Source organism: Olea europaea, unplaced genomic scaffold (genome assembly GCF_002742605.1).
Source record: "Olea europaea var. sylvestris unplaced genomic scaffold, O_europaea_v1 scaffold1616, whole genome shotgun sequence".
Lineage (NCBI taxonomy): Eukaryota > Viridiplantae > Streptophyta > Magnoliopsida > Lamiales > Oleaceae > Olea > Olea europaea.
Genome location: NW_019233796.1, coordinates 84,982 through 101,345, shown reverse-complemented (window position 1 = coordinate 101,345; position 16,364 = coordinate 84,982). Strand labels below are relative to the sequence as shown.

At 35.7% G+C, this 16,364-nt stretch overlaps 1 protein-coding gene across 1 annotated transcript in view; it reads right to left on the bottom strand.

Moving 5' to 3' along the window:
- The window catches only part of LOC111377164 (protein root UVB sensitive 1, chloroplastic), a 5,157-nt gene extending 1,781 nt beyond the window's left edge, over nucleotides 1-3,376 (bottom strand). The window contains exons 1-6 of the mRNA XM_023000219.1: nucleotides 2,603-3,376; nucleotides 1,815-2,090; nucleotides 1,494-1,550; nucleotides 1,119-1,317; nucleotides 389-504; nucleotides 51-227 (exon numbers count right to left, since the gene is read on the bottom strand). Coding sequence (XP_022855987.1) covers nucleotides 51-227; nucleotides 389-504; nucleotides 1,119-1,317; nucleotides 1,494-1,550; nucleotides 1,815-2,090; nucleotides 2,603-3,328 — 1,551 coding nt within the window. The 5' untranslated portion in view covers nucleotides 3,329-3,376. The remainder of the gene's footprint in view (nucleotides 1-50; nucleotides 228-388; nucleotides 505-1,118; nucleotides 1,318-1,493; nucleotides 1,551-1,814; nucleotides 2,091-2,602) is intronic.
- Between the last annotated feature and the right edge of the window lie 12,988 nt (nucleotides 3,377-16,364).

The window sequence follows — 16,364 nt, the reverse complement described above, 5'->3', positions numbered from 1 at the left end:
GGAGCGAATTGGAAAATAAAATGAGACGGGGGAAGGATGGATTAGCTTACGTGATATCTTCCTTCAATCTCTGTCAGAATATAACCTTCATTTTTGTACAGATTGAGCAATGCAATAGTGTCTTCTCTGCTTTTAAGAACATCAGAGAGCTTGGAACCTAGTCGTAAACGATGCTCAATATGAACAGCAGCGTCCTTGGCATCAGCAGATAGCACCTCTGCTTGTCCCTGGAGGGCAAAAGCCACAATCAGAGAGTTGATACTGAGGTAATCAATTTCAATTGTATGCATCCCAAATTGTGGAAACCTTCAATGCTCAGAATTCAATAATTAAGCATGCCAACATTCAGCAAATAATAAAGAAAAAAAAAAAAGAACAATCAACCTACTTCAGATGCAGGCTTCACATTCAAATCCAGGATGGCTGGAAATAGTGGTTCCTCAGCATTAACCTCTCTAACTGAAGGTACTAGACCACTGAGCAGATATTCGCTGAAGACCAAACCTATTGAATATGAAAGCACGTTAAATTTAATTTTGCTAATTACATAAGCAAACACAAAGTGTGCGACTCTAATACCTAAAGAGCATGAATGGTTTATGTAAACCATATAAAGATACCGTAGGGGTAAAAACACAATGACAAACCTCGAGAAGTTTTTTGTGTTTAGCAGTAAATGTCTGCCTTCAATAATATTTTGTTGGGCAGAGGCATAAGTTACATTTTCATCACACTAAATGATTCCCGTATTAACCAATGAAACTCACAATTGTGAAGTGCCAATTTTTTATAGATTCTTTTTGAACCTATCGTGCTTTGAGTTCATCCAAAGTTGAGTATGGAGAATTTTCCCAGCAAATATGCTTCCAAGAGGTTCTGCACTCATTGAATCCCCAAGTAACATATCCATGTGATTTAAGTTCGATATCCTGAGTTCAAATTTTATAATATTATTTTGTGTATAAATTTATATTTCGATCTGATAACAATGCTCCAATAAACCATAAAGATCTCATTAATATTATCCAATGATTCCCTCCCATATGCTTATTCTAATACTATACACGATTTCACAAAGTAGTACCCAAATAAAACGACAAGAGATGATGAGGAAATACTTGCACGATATGGATTTAAAGTCCTTAGTTGAATGGATTGATATGACTTGAGATTGCAAAACATGTGGATCCAAGTAACCACACCAAAAGAAGCAAGAGCAAGAGGCACAGAAGATTGTATGCAGCTAGCTAACCCTATGCCAAGCATAATTCCTATGGACTTGCTCACCATTCCTTGAGCTTCACCTTTGGCAATCACCTGTAATAATTGACTACGTCAGAATCCAAGGGTATGTAGATACTGTCCACAACTATTTGCACAGACCGTGTGAAACAAGCACTGGGAAGCACCTTATTAACAATTAGGAAGTTTTCTGTATCAGAACAAGTTATGGATTCAAAATAGAGGGGCAGAGATAAACAGAAAAAAACTACCTCTGCGAAATTCCTCTGAGCAGCAAACCCGGCATAGAAACAACTCCTGGTAGCTGCCTGTCAAGTGGAGTTCAATAATGAAGTTGAGTAACATTCAAATGAAACTTACTAAAGAAAAAACATAAATATTAAGTTGAATCGGCAAATAGATCTGAGTATAATAGATAGCCTATTTATGAGTAATAGGTCATAATTATGAAATATATATATATATATATATATGCGTGCAATAGAGCATCATATGATTATGAAGAAAAGAGCTATTGGACTTGACAACAAGGTAAAACCAAATTATAACCTAATCAGGATTGTTAAGGTTACCTGGATTAATGATGCTGCCGATCTTCCAGCTCCTGCAACAGCACCTATTGGAACGAAGAGATGTGGAAAAGCAGGGGTCAAAATCTCCATTCCATAGGCAGCATTTTCTAGAAGATCTGCAAATAACCTCCAACCCTTTGGATTCACATCAAAGTGCCTCCCATACTTTGACAACAAAATCTTACTGAGATAACCAATGCCATCCTTCAAAACCCAATTCACCGCTGCCGCAGTCGGAATTGCTCCCTTCCCCAATCCAACCGCATAAAGCAAGGACTGGACAACATTTAAAATTATAAACAGCAATTACCAGCTGCAAAATTTATCAAGCTCTGTATTTATCTAATTACACCAGAATGACTTCAAAAGCTCTATTCGTCGTAACAGGCATGTATAAGAACTCAAAAAAGGCTTATAAGCTATCAATAGCTTCACTTGCTTGATAATTATCATTTTGTGAAGGTTCATCTATTTTGTTCAATTTTTGGCCTTCACGTTGCAATAATAACATATAAATGTTACACAGTCCTGTAAAAATCTAAACAACCATAAGTAACCTAAAATTGATTGAATTCATCTAGAAATCTAAGTCATATTATTAACACTGTTTCTGCTTTGCATGGTGTTAGTTATCCACCAAGATTATGAACATAGTTTGACAAAACTTGCATCACTTAAATCATCAACAATTCTTAATATGCATTGAACACAACAACAACTAAACATTAAATCCTTAGCAAACGCACAAATTTGGATAACACAACGAATGCAGGTAAAACTTTGATTACCTGAGTGGCAAGCACACCGCTAATCTGTGATGCAATGCCCTGAACCCCTCTCCAAAGAGAATAATCCAAATAATCACTTGTAACACTCGCGGGAAATCCCTCAGGAAGCATCAAACTGAAAACAAATTCCCTACATTTCATCCAAACATCCTCAAAACTCGAGATGTTCGAATTTTTCCCTCTCGAACCCCAATCCCACGACCAAATTGTTTTTGGAACAATAAATTCATCCTTCTCATAATCCTGAACGAGCTCAACTTTCTTCCCACCCTTGATTTCACACACAATCCCCTCATTGTCAGTAGTTTTAGCTTGCGCCTCGGAGGACGATAAAACGAAGTAGCTTATAGAGGCAGAAGCGGAAACTAAGAACAAATAGATGTGTCCTTGAACTGCTGAGGCAAATGGGTCGTGTTGTTTTTCAAATTTTGAGTAAAAAGGAAAAAGAAAAAATGGGTATTGGTTGAAATTGAAGAAATTGTTATTCCAACCGTCGCCACGCCCACCACCTCCTCCTCCACCTCCACCGAGTCGATTGTTGTTTTTGTCGTTATTCTTTTTATAAGAAGGTTCTTGAAGCGGTGTGAAAGGAAATGAGTTATTCAGTTTGTTTGTGTAGAGTTTTTGGAGGAAGGGTATACGCGGCTGGTGGTGGAGGTGGCGGCGGCGGTGAAGAGGGGTGGCGGCGCCAGGTTGATGAGGGAGGAAGAAGGGGTTGCAGGCCATGACTGGAGTGGGGTTTAGGTGGGTCGCGCTTCTTTTAAAATTCTATTTCATTTTTTCCTCGCCTATTTTCAATCAAACAATTTTTCATAAAATAATATTATGAAAATTTTTCCATTTTCTTTCTACCATTCATTTTTTAAAAAAATTACTATTACACTCATTTTCACTTCAAAAAATGAGGACCAAACGAGCGTATAGACAATAAAATTTTTAATGAGCAGAGATGGCTCTTATCTTATAAAAATAATTCTATTGGTACATAAGCAATTATGTAATAATTTACATATATAGACAGATGTTCAAAAGAGGGTGCAAAGGAATATACAATTTACAGCGATTGAAATGGCAGTTCCTAATTGATAATTTTTTTCCTTTTTCAACCGTCGCTGAAACTTTATCACACGAGTACCTATACAAATCCCGTAACAATATAGCACTATTTTATAATAAATGAGACGCCATCAATCGCCGCAAACCGTCCGGTTAGATCTATCTCTTCATAACAATGGTTATTACTCTTGAGAATCTTTTTCGACCAATTTTGATGATTCTCGTTACCTTCAAATTCTTTTTACATATACGAATTTTCCTTTCTATAAATTGCGGAGGGATGAGCTATCTCATGTTTGATCACAGCTTCACAAATTGCTCTATGATTTCTCACCATTTTTGAGGCTGAAATGATTTCTTACACACTTAGCCCCATTAAATTTATAATAAATTTTTCTCTTCCTTCTTATTGGAATATTAAGTTGGTAGTTAAAGTTTGTTAGAGTTAGTTACAGTTAACTAACAACTGTTAATGAACTGTAATATTTTGTTAGTTAGCTCAAAGTTCTATTTATATATGTGTTGTACGATACTTTCTTCTTGAATAAAAAAATTCCCCTTTTTTCACACTTTATTCATCAATATGGTATCAGAGCATTCACGCCTTCTCTGAGAAATTCAATTATGCTTGAAACTTCTATGTAATGGCTTCAGATATTCCAAATTTAACGTCAAATATCTCTTCATCATCAAGTTCAGCAGTTGATGATGGAACCAGTCCATATTATCTACATCACTCAGATAACCCAGGACTTGTGCTCATTTCGCAGCAATTGGTTGGGGATAATTACGCATCCTGGAGTCGATCGATGATGATTGCACTTTTAGTGAAGAACAAGTTAGGATTCATCAATGGATCTATTTTACGACCTGAAAATGATCGAGAATACTCAACTCATGGATCCAGAATAATAACATTGTTATATCATGGATTCTAAATTCTGTGTCTAAAGAAATTTCTGCAAGTGTTATATTCTCTGAATCTGCATATGAGATTTGGATGGATCTAAAGGAGCGTTTTCAACTACGGAATGGACCACGCATATTCCAGCTAAGGCGAGAACAAATGAATCATACACAAGGTCAGTCATATGTCAGTTCATATTTCACTAAGCTGAAAACAATCTGGGAAGAATTAAGTAACTATAGACCTATGTGTACATGTGGAAAATGTGTTTGTGGAGGCACTAAAAAGCTAGCTGAGCATTATCAGATAGAATATGTTATGTCATTTCCGATGGGGCTCCATGAGTCATTTGCTCAGGTTCGAGGTCAACTACTACTCATGGATCCCATTCCTCCTATCAACAAGGTTTTTGCCCTTGTTTCTCAAGAAGAACACTAGAGAAAAGTTAATATAACACCTGGATCTGATTCCATGGCTTTTCAAGTCCAAAATGATACTAGAAAGGCTGGCGTTGGACATCATTCCAGCAGGTTCTAGAAGAAGGAAAAACCTATGTACACCTCTTGTGGATTCACAGGACATACAATTGATAAATGTTACAAATTACATAGTTATCCACTAGGATATAAACCAAGACAAAGACCTGGAATGAACAACCAAACTGGATCAGGTGGCCATGTTCTGGCTAACCAGGTTTCTGATTCTGAAATTGGCATGGATAAATCACAAGGAAATGTTGGAGGATTTATACAAACTCTCAATGCTGATCAATATCAGCATTTGATGAATATGCTGAGCAGTCACCTCAAGGCTACAAAAATGGACACAGAGATCAATAATAATTATGCCAATGAATCAGGTACCTATTTTTCAATCTCAGTGAGTCCAACACTCAATTCATCAAAGTATTGGATAGTCGATTCAGGTGCCACAAGCCACATTTATTCCAATCATTCCGTATTTTCACACATTGAATCATATTGATAACGTGTATGTCACATTGCTAAACCACACTAAAATCCCTGTGCATTCCATTGGAACTGTGTATCTATCATCTGACTTGGTATTGAATGATGTGTTATTTGTTCCCCAATTCAAATTCAATCTTCTATCTGAAAGCTCCTTAACCAAGAAATCGTCTTTATGTGTCAAGTTTCTCATTAATTCATGTATCATTCAGGACTTGCACACATTGAAGATGATTGGCAGGGGTAAAAAGACTGCAGGCCATTATGTGATTGAAGCTAATTCTGATCCAATTCATTCTTCCAAAATTGTTAAACACTCTTTTCTTCCAACAGTCAATAATGTTATTGATATAATTTGACACAATAGACTTGGCCATTTGTCATTTCAAAAGTTGAAATTGTTGAAAAATCAATTACAGTTTGATTGTAATAGACAAAATGTTGAGGGTATTTTTCCTTGCTCTATTTTAGCCAAACAAAGAAGATTATCCTTTATTTCAAATAATCATTTGTTTGATGCTGCTTTTGATTTGATTCATTGTGATGTTTGGGGGGCCATACCACACTTCTACACATGGTGGTCATAGATATTTTCTTACCTTGGTTGATGATTGCACAAGGTTTACCTAGATATACCTTATGAGGCAGAAATCTGATGTTAGTTTCATCATTCCTAAGTTCTTCACTCTAATCCAAACCTAATTCCACAAACCAATCAAGAAATTCAGATCCGACAATGCCCAAGAATTAAAATTCACAGAATACTTCAATGAAAAAAGGGTCATTCACCAGTTTGCATGTGTGGAAAGACCTGAACAAAATTCAGTAGTGGAAAGGAAACATCAACATCTTCTTAATGTGGCTCAAGCTTTGTTCTTTCAGTCACGAGTGCCAATTCAATTCTGGGGAGATTGTGTACTCACAGCTACGTTTTTTATCAACAGAACTCCATCACCAATCCTGAAAAATAACACCCCTTTTACTCTATTATAGGGTAATCCAGTAGATTACAACTTTCTCAAAGTGTTTGAGAGTCTTTGTTTTGCCTCAACACTACCATCTCACAGAAATAAATTTTCCCCCCGAGCCACAGCACGTGTTTTTGTGGGATATCCTCCAGGCATGAAGGGCTATAAGTTGTATGACATTTCCCTAAAATCATTCGTTGTTTCCAGAGATGTTGTGTTCCATGAAAATCATTTTCCCTTCCACTCCATAACTCATACCACTAATCTCATTGACCCATTCCCTGACGTCGTTTTGCCTCGTATTGCCCATGAACCAACTCCCTAACATCATCCTCAAAACACAACTACCATGCATCTAGATGAAAATAATAGTGATCATGTATCCACTGATCTTCCTATCACCAATTCTACATCTCCATCCTCAAACTGAGATTCCATTAAGGAACAAGCAACACAAGTTAATCACCCCTCGTCCCTCCTACCTAGAAGGTCAAATAGAATCGTTAAAACCCCCTCAAATCTGCAAGAATTTCATTGCAATCTTCTGACAAATACACCTCCTCCAAACAGTAACTCAATGTATCCCTTATCCAGGTCCATTTCCTACAATGCATTCTCTTCTATGCACAAAAATTATCTTTTAACAGTTTCCTCAAACTTTGAACCTCAATTTTACCACCAAACTGTACAATTTCAGCATTGGAAAGAGGCAATGGCATCTGAATTGACTGTAATGGAACAGAATAATACTTGGACAGTCACTACTCTACCTAAGAGTAAATACTCTATTGGCTACAAATGGGTATACAAAATAAAATATAAGTCTGATGGAAGCATAGATAGGTATAAGGCCCGATTGGTAGCCAAGGGCTACACCCAACAAGAGGGCTTGGATTTTATTGAAACATTCTCTCCTGTTGCAAAGCTCGTGACAGTTAAAATGCTACTTGCTCTTACCACTATTCATAAATGGAATCTCACTCAGTTAGATGTTAACAACGCATTTCTTAATGGGGACCTTTTTGAAAAGATATATATGGAATTGCCTTTGGGTTATTCTAAAGTAGATACAAAAGTTGCAAAAGGAGAACAACTAGTTTGTAAACTTCATAAGTCCATCTATGGACTTAAACAAGCATCTCGACAATGGTTTTCACAATTTTCCCTAGTACTTATCCTTCATGGTTTTCAGTAATCAAAGTCAGACTACTCTTTGTTTACTAAAGGATCTGGGAACACGTTTGTTGCCTTGCTAGTATACGTTGACGACATCATCATTACAGGCCCGAACCACAATGTAATTGACTCCTTGAAAACCTTCTTACATGGTCAGTTCAAGTTGAAAGACCTTGGGGTGTTAAAAATATTTTCTTGGTCTTGAAATAGCTAGATCCCACAATGGGATCTTCCTCTCACAAAGAAACTACACGATGTAGTTTCTTGAAGATACTGGCTTCCTAGGTTGCAAATCGGCTACCTTACCAATGGACCCTAAAACTCGCCTTAGTTCTTTCAATGGTGAATTAGTTGATGATGCACTCTTGTATCGAAGACTCGTTGGACGCCTACTTTACTTGACTATATCTCGACCAGATATTACCTTTGCAGTACACAAACTCAGTTAATTCGTTTCTCAGCCACGGCAGCCTCATCTTGATGTAATACATCATCTATTGAAATATCTCAGCGCTGCTCTAGGTCAAGGGCTGAAGTTTTTTGCCTCCTCTTCTTTACAGATTCGAGCATTTGCAGATGCTAACTAGGGAGGATGTCCTGATTTAAGAAAATCTGTCACAGGTTTTTGTGTATTCCTTGGGGACTCCTTAATCTCTTGGAAAACTAAAAAGTAGCAAACAGTGTCCAGATCATCCGCTGAAGCAGAATACCGTGCATTGGCCTCCACAGCTAGTGAAGTTGTTTGGATTCATCAGTTGCTTCGAGATTTTCAGATTTCATCATCAGCTCCAACCTTGATCTTTTGTGATAACCAAGCTGCAATTCACATAGCTAGTAACCCTATCTTTCATGAAAGGACAAAGCACATCGAAATTGATTGTCATTTCATTCGGGATAAAGTAACTGAAGGATCTGTCAATCTCATGTCAATACGCACTCAGCATCAGTTGGCAGACGTCTTTGCTAAACCTTTACCAGCTCATCTTTTGTTCCCATTACTCTCCAAGATGGCCGTCACTGATTTACACCGTCCACCTTGAAGGGAGGGGTATTGGAATATTAAGTTGGTAGTTAAAGTTTGTTAGAGTTAGTTACAGTTAACTAACCATTGTTAGTGAGCTGTAATATTCTGTTAATGAGCTGTAATATTCTGTTAGTTAGCTAAAAGTTCTATTTATATATGTGTTGTATGATACTTTCTTCTTGAATAAAAGAATTCCCCTTTTTTCACACTTTGTTCATCAATACTTCTTCTTTATCACACTTTTTTCAACAAAAATAATATTACACATAAATCAAAAGTTTTTTCTTCTTTTTCAACCACACATTCTTAAAAAAAAAAAAATACTATTCTACAAATTATAACATCAAATATTTGGTTGGGTGGGGGAGGGGGTGGATTCTTCATCTATTCATCACATTTATATATAGTATAATAATTGAGGTTTCAAACTCTCTTTATTAAATATCGCGGTAATCAAATTGTATAGAAGGAATTCTACTATGTTACCTTGATGGATAATTAGCACAAAATGTCCATACTTTTCATTATTTAGCATTTTCACCCCTACCTTCACTCTTTATTACGGAAATCATTATTTTCATCCAATTTCTTATGTAAAATGACAAATATACCTTCATATTTAAATAAAACAAAAAAAGAAAAAAATTAATTAACAATTGCAATCATACTGCCCAATTTTTATTTTTATTTTTAAAAAAAGCGTAAATTGGTCCAAATAAATTATTAAAATGGTAGTTAGCACAACGTCCTTACCTTTAATTTTTTTGATATTTTCACCCTTATTTTTCAAATTTCATTGCGAAAATCATTATTTTTATCAATTTTCTCAATTAAAAGCTGTAAAATAACAAATATACCCTCCTCTTTAAATTGAAAAACTAAAGAACAAATTACAACTACACTCACAAAATTTTCAAAAAAGTACAAATAAATTCCTAATAATTAATTAAAAAGGAAAGTGATTTTTTAAACTTTTATTTTTTAATTATTTATTTGAAATTTAACTGTACTTTTTTGAAAAATTTGGTAGTATGATTACAATTTTTCTTTTCTTTATTTTTGTTTTATTTAAAATAGGGGTATATTTACTATTTTACTGCTTTTAATTGAGAAATGGATGAAAATGATGAATTTCGAAATAAAATGTGAAAATAAGAATAAGATTGTTAAAAAAAGAAAGGTAAAAACGTTTTGCACAATATTGAAAAGTAGAGATGTTTTGTGCTAATTACCCTTTTAATAATTTATTTGGACCCAAGTGCACTTTTTAAAAGTTAGGGAATATGATTGCAATTTTTTTAAAAAAATTTCTCTCTTTTTTAATATTTTATTTAAATATGACGATATATTTGTCATTTTACATGAGAAAATTAAATGAAAAAGATGATTTCTGCAATGAAAGGTGAATGTAGGGGTTAAAAAATCAAAAAATGAAAGGTAGAAACATTTTACACAATAACATTGAAAGGTAAGAAAATTTTGTACTAATTACCCTTGCCTTGATCCACCAATTAATATTATTGACCATTTTTAATTAGGTTAATGGAGAAATTACATCATTTACTCCTCTCTCTCTCTCTCTCTCTCAAAAGATTGAAATATACCATATTTCTTAATCTTACTACCCTTTAACCAACTTAATTATCTTAGAGGAGATGGTGCAATATGGTCATTGAAGGGTGACGTCAGGATTTGAGGCTAGAATGATAAAATAATACACTTTTACTCTACAAATAAAGAATGTGTCATTTTAGAAGTAACAAATTTATATAAACCAAATTGAAATTAAGCAGGCTGTGATGTCAACGAAGCATATGATGACTCTGATGATGGGAAATGGTGTGAGGTTTGAGAAGTGATAGATAACATAAATATCGATGGAATAAGGTTTCTTGGATCTGAAGATGAAGGCATGGATTCGAAACTTAATGACTAGGTGCATTGCTATCATACCTAGTCTTAAAGTCTCGATTATTGGTGGAGAATTAGGATCAGGTCGACCGATCATCATCGCATCGGTTAGTGCTTATTTTTTACTTAATTGTTTTGAAATTTTTATATATTCCAGTTATAATCGGATTATTGAATCAGTTTTATTTTGAATGGATTTTTCTGCATATGACACTTTCTTTTGAACTTCCATTTGCTCTCATCCCTCTTCTTAAATTCAGCAGCAGTTCCACCAAAATGGGACCTCCCAAGAACTCAATCTATGGAAGCTCATTTTTCTCCCATTTCTTTCTATTTTCAAATTTCTCATAATTTAATTTCTATAATTATTTTTATGTCAAGGATCTTAAGTTTGAAACACGTTAGACCGGACTTCTGGCCATGATATTTCAGTTTGGCTACTACGATAAACATGTCTGAGAAGTGTTTATAAACAATTTGAATTATAAACATTTTACAAAATAATATTGAAAGGTAAGGAAATTTTGTGCTACTTATCCTTTGCCTTGATCCACCAATTAATATTATTGACCATTTTCAATTAGGTTAATGGAGAAATTACATCATTTACTCCATTTTTTTTTAATCTCTCTCTTTCAAAAGAATGAAATATACCCTACTACTTAATCTTACCACCGTTTAACTAATTTAATTATCTTAGAGGAGATGGTGCAATATGGTCATCGTAAAGCGATGTTATGATTTGAGGCTAGAATAATAAAATAACACTCTTTTACTCCTACAAATAAAGAATGTGTTATTTTAGAAGTAACAAATTTATATAAACCAAATTGAAATTAAGCAGGTTGTGATGTAAATGAAGCATATGGTGACTGTGATGATGGGAAATGGTGTAAGGTTTGAGAAGTAATAGATAACATATGTTAACCTACAAGTAACGTGTGTTATCATGCAGAGATACACTACACTAACAGGGGCGATCTGAATTTCAGATCAGAAGTAATAGATAGCATATGTTAACCTACAAGTAACATATGTGTTATCTTGCAAAGAGACACTACACTAACAGGGGATATCTGAATTTCAGATCAGATCAGGGGTCGAGGGGCTAAGACAGGCCCCTGTTTGAGCAGAATTTTCCTATCTTGCAAGTAACAAGTTGACTAAACTGAAAGTGGATGGGTTGTAACGTGGAATGATGTGGAGCTACTCAAGGTATTGATACTTCAATTGTGTTGGTCGAACAAAAAGAGATTTTTATGTTATCCACGTCAAAATGTTGCTTTGAAATTAAAATTATTAATTAGAGATGAAATGATGAAATATTAGTTTTAAATGCAAATTAGGTATTTTTTAATAAAATAATAATAATAAAGTGGTAAATTGTAAACAATGAAAATGAGGCATTTCTTAGAAATTTGAAAAGGAATGCATTTTTCAACTCCCTCTTTTTTTTTTTTTTTACTCAAGTGCCTGAGCTTCGCCTGACTAATCCTGAGTGGCGGCTTTCCTTCCTGATTCGTCACCTGGATAAATCCGGATGCGGTCACTTCCCCCCCCCCCCCCCCCCCCCCCCCCCCCCCCCCCCCCCCCCCCCCCCCCCCCCCCCCCCCCCCCCCCCCCCCCCCCCCCCCCCCCCCCCCCCCCCCCCCCCCCCAACTTTTGCTATAATGTATGGTTGTCCAATTTATACCCACCCAAGATAAAGTTTAAAAGTGTATTTAGAATTAGTAAAATCATTCCCTATTGCAATTAGCTATTCATGCCATTTTTTTATCTAATTAGAAAAAGGAGACAGCAACAGCAGCATAGCATAAAATGACACCAACAAACACAATTTATATCTCCTATGTTGCAATTAAAGTCCGTTTAGGGCAACAGCCAAAGTTCATACCATAGTTCGAATCCGTTACATCGAAGAAAAGATTGTTGTAGGTACTTTGTATCAAGAATCGACGATTCTAATCCAAGTATTGATCCTTAATGGAGAATCGAACAAAATAAAAAAAAAATATTTATAAACAAATAATATTTAGCCCCTGTTTGATTCTAATAAAAAATTTTGATTTTAATCTCAAATCAAAGTCAATAATTAATTTTTAATCATACATTTCATTGGTCTACAACTTTTCAACCACTCATTTTTTCAACTTCGATCAAAATCTACTAAAAAATTTGATTTTAATCTATATCCAACAGAGGCTTAATTTTCTTAATAAATTTGTTATTGATATCCGTTGTTGGATGACTGGATGGATGGGATCCTATTACGCAGGGATCTGGTTGCTCATTTCCAAAAGCTATGAGATTTATTCTTTGAAAAAAAATAAAATTTGCGTCATTTTTTAAAAATATTTAAACAAACTAGACTTTAAAAATGATTATAAACCACGTTATTTTTAATTCACCTCTCTTATTTTTGACAATATTCTATCGAGTCATTAACATTTCACATATCAATGGATATTGATGTAACGTGAAATTATCTTATAGTGATATACTTATTTCAATATTAAAGTTGTTATCAATTACGTCTGTCCACAAGAATTCCATAACTCAAGCAACGTATGAAAGTCTTTCAAGAAAATGATGGATTTTTCAATTGCTTAGGAATTATTCTTAATTTTAATATATGAATCATCCATGCAATTTCACTTCACCAAGGGGTACTCGGATACTTAGCATGTTTGGATTTACTTACTTTCAGAAAACTGCTTATTTCAAAAGTATAATTTTGATAATAAGCCAATTTTTTTTCTCATTTCTTTCTTGTCTTTTAAGGCAAGTCAAACATGCTCCAAGCTGAATAATAGAGACATTAATGGGTAGACTGAGGTAAAAACTTATCTATTTGATAATTGGTTCGCGCGGGTAGTTGCTAACAATTAAAAAAAGGATCAGATGATTGTGTAAAGAACAGACCTCTTGAAACAAAATCCCAAAAAGGGATCTTTTATTGGCGATGATTTACAATTGGAAATAAACAGAATGCCTCCAAGGGGCGCAAGCACACGAGTACTAAAAAAATGTTTAAATTTAAGCTAAGAAATTAAAATTACATATTCTCTGTTTGAGAGTGTTTGATTCCTTCTTCTTCTCTATGTCTTTTATTCCTTTTTATATTCCATTGATGATTTCCTTGTGACAAACCGCTTGGAAATTGCTTGATTGCTTTATAACTACTCACTTTCTTTATGGTGGCTAACTTGTCATGTAACTGACGTCTCTAACTGCTGCTATTACTCTTTGTCATTCAACCGCCTTCAACTGGGCTCCTTGAATCGTGGAATGTAATAAGATTACTCAATAACTGCTACTCTAAATAACGATAATATTTTATATTTGCTAAGATCCTGAGCGATTCGAAAGTTTGGGCGAGAACGGGGTCATCGCTCTGAGCGACCGTAAGGCACTCCATTCGCTCAGATTCTGGGCGTCTTGCAAGTTTGGGAGATAATGTTACTGTGTTCGTGGGCTTCCACTGCATTCATCAATAATCCTGTTTGGACCTTTATCCTGGACTCCCCAATTGGGTTTCACTCTTTGGCTTATTTGATTTGGGCTGCACTTTTAGTGTGTCAACAATTACCCTCCAATATGGCAGAATTAATACAAATTATTAATCTTTGCCATATTCACTTTGTATTTTCCAGCAACATTTGAAATTCCCAAGAATTTTAATCATTATTTCCTTCTATAGCCTGAAAAGGTGCAACGTTACAAATCCTTATAAACCCAAAAGACACGTCATTTCATTGCACCACTAAACCACGTTTCTATATTTCGCACTTCCTCCTCACTATTTTACTGTTCATCTTCTTGCTTCTCTACTACGTTTCTTAGGCAAATCTTAACAAAACTGTACTTTGCACCCAATGGCGACTTCGCAAACTCAATCTGATGATTCTTTTAGTTTCGAAGATTTCCAGAAAATCCTTACTAGGCCGTATGTAAATCCAAACTTCCTTGCACAAGCTAATGCTAACCTCAATGAATTCTATCTGGGTCCATCATTCAATAATGTTGAAGCCGTTGGACAAGTGGCGATGAGCCAGCTGTTCCTTGCACTTAAAACTCTCCGTTCCTGAACTCTCTGCCATTGAGGTCGATTCGCGAAAAAGGTATTCGCACTTGGCCCAAAGCTGATGTTATTTTTCGTAGATGACATGCACGTCTTGTGAATCATGGCCTTACCAAGGCGATTTTTTATCGTGCTAAGATTTCAGACTTATTAGAAATCGCTCTTCAACCCCCAATTTTTGACTCAGTCCTTTTTTCGATTGCTTTGAGTTTTTGGTCTTTTGAATATAATACCTTCGTTTTCCCTCTTGATCCCATGTCTATTACTTTAAGGGACGTTAGAGCCCTAGTAAATCTTTCGCCTTTGGGTAATACCATCTTTCCTGGTATCTTGATTTCTAGTGTTGGCTCGAAATTTGACAGGAAACTTACTGAATCCTATTCAAGCATGCAAGGCTTTTATAATCATTCAAGCGCTGAACCTTCCCATACTGAGCGTGTGGCATTTCTTCAAATTTGACTCTATAAATATATTCTCTGCATGCCAAGTATGAAACCTTCTATGAGCTACTTACCCATAGTGCATGAATTGAAGCATGGTAGGCCTTTCAACTTATGTTCTTTCTTTTTAGCTGCCTTTTATAGAGGCATGACTTCCTTTCAATCTCAACCGAAGAATGGTGTATCTCCCACTGGCAGTGAGCCCCTTTGATTCACTCAACTGTGGTTGAGAGCATACTTTCCACCACTTAGTGCTCTATCTATTTCCCTTCGTACTGCTAGCTGCTATGGGCTAGCCATTAACCCATTGAACCCTGTAAATATGTCCAGTAGGGACATTTTTTCACTCTTTTATACCTTAAATTCGATTCCTTCCTTCTTTCCTTTTCCTACTCACTTGACTCCAGATTACATGCAACCTCCATCCACTCTGAACAGTGCGAACGCCTCTCTGCTTGTTTGGGTTTAGTTTTTGACTGGGAGGAAATTGTTCCACGATATTTTAACTGGAACCAATACCAAGGCTGGGGTTGAAATATATGCTCCCCAATTTTTTGTTCGCCAACTTGGTTTTGGCCAAACTTGGCCTATTCCTCCTTGCTACTCCAAAAATTTGACAGATCGTTTTCACACTATTAATAAGGCAGAAGCACAAGCTGTAGATGCTCACAACATTCTTTTAATGAGCAAGTTTTCATTAGCCCCTTTCAATTCTAGTTGTGCCGTCCATCCTCTTTTTGAACAGCTCTGACCATCAGTAAAACGCAGATTGTTTGCAACTGATGCTAATCATGCCTTCCATTTACTGGATCAGCCAGACACTTCCTCTACTTCTCCTACTTTGGTCACCCCTGTGTCCATCAAGAATCCTTCCTCCCCTGCTCGCGCTAAACATCCTATCCGTCCATCTGCTTCTCCACCTGCCAAGGCTACTGCAGCTAAAGGCGCCTTAAGCCGCAAACGACCAGTTTCAACATTTCCCATTTTGCGGGATGATAATGATGATGATGATGACGCTCCTCTCATTCTTAGGAGAAAGGTAATTGAATTTGTTTATTCACAAACATACTTTTCTATATACTAATGATTTACCTAAATTTCTCAGAAAAGTTCAGTCTCTCCTTCAAAGGCTTTGGTTTTGGCAACTCCTGCTTCATCATCTTCTGCTGAAGCTGTTTCATCCAAATCAGTTGATGAAGGGACTATGCTTAAAGAGAAACCCTTAGTCCCA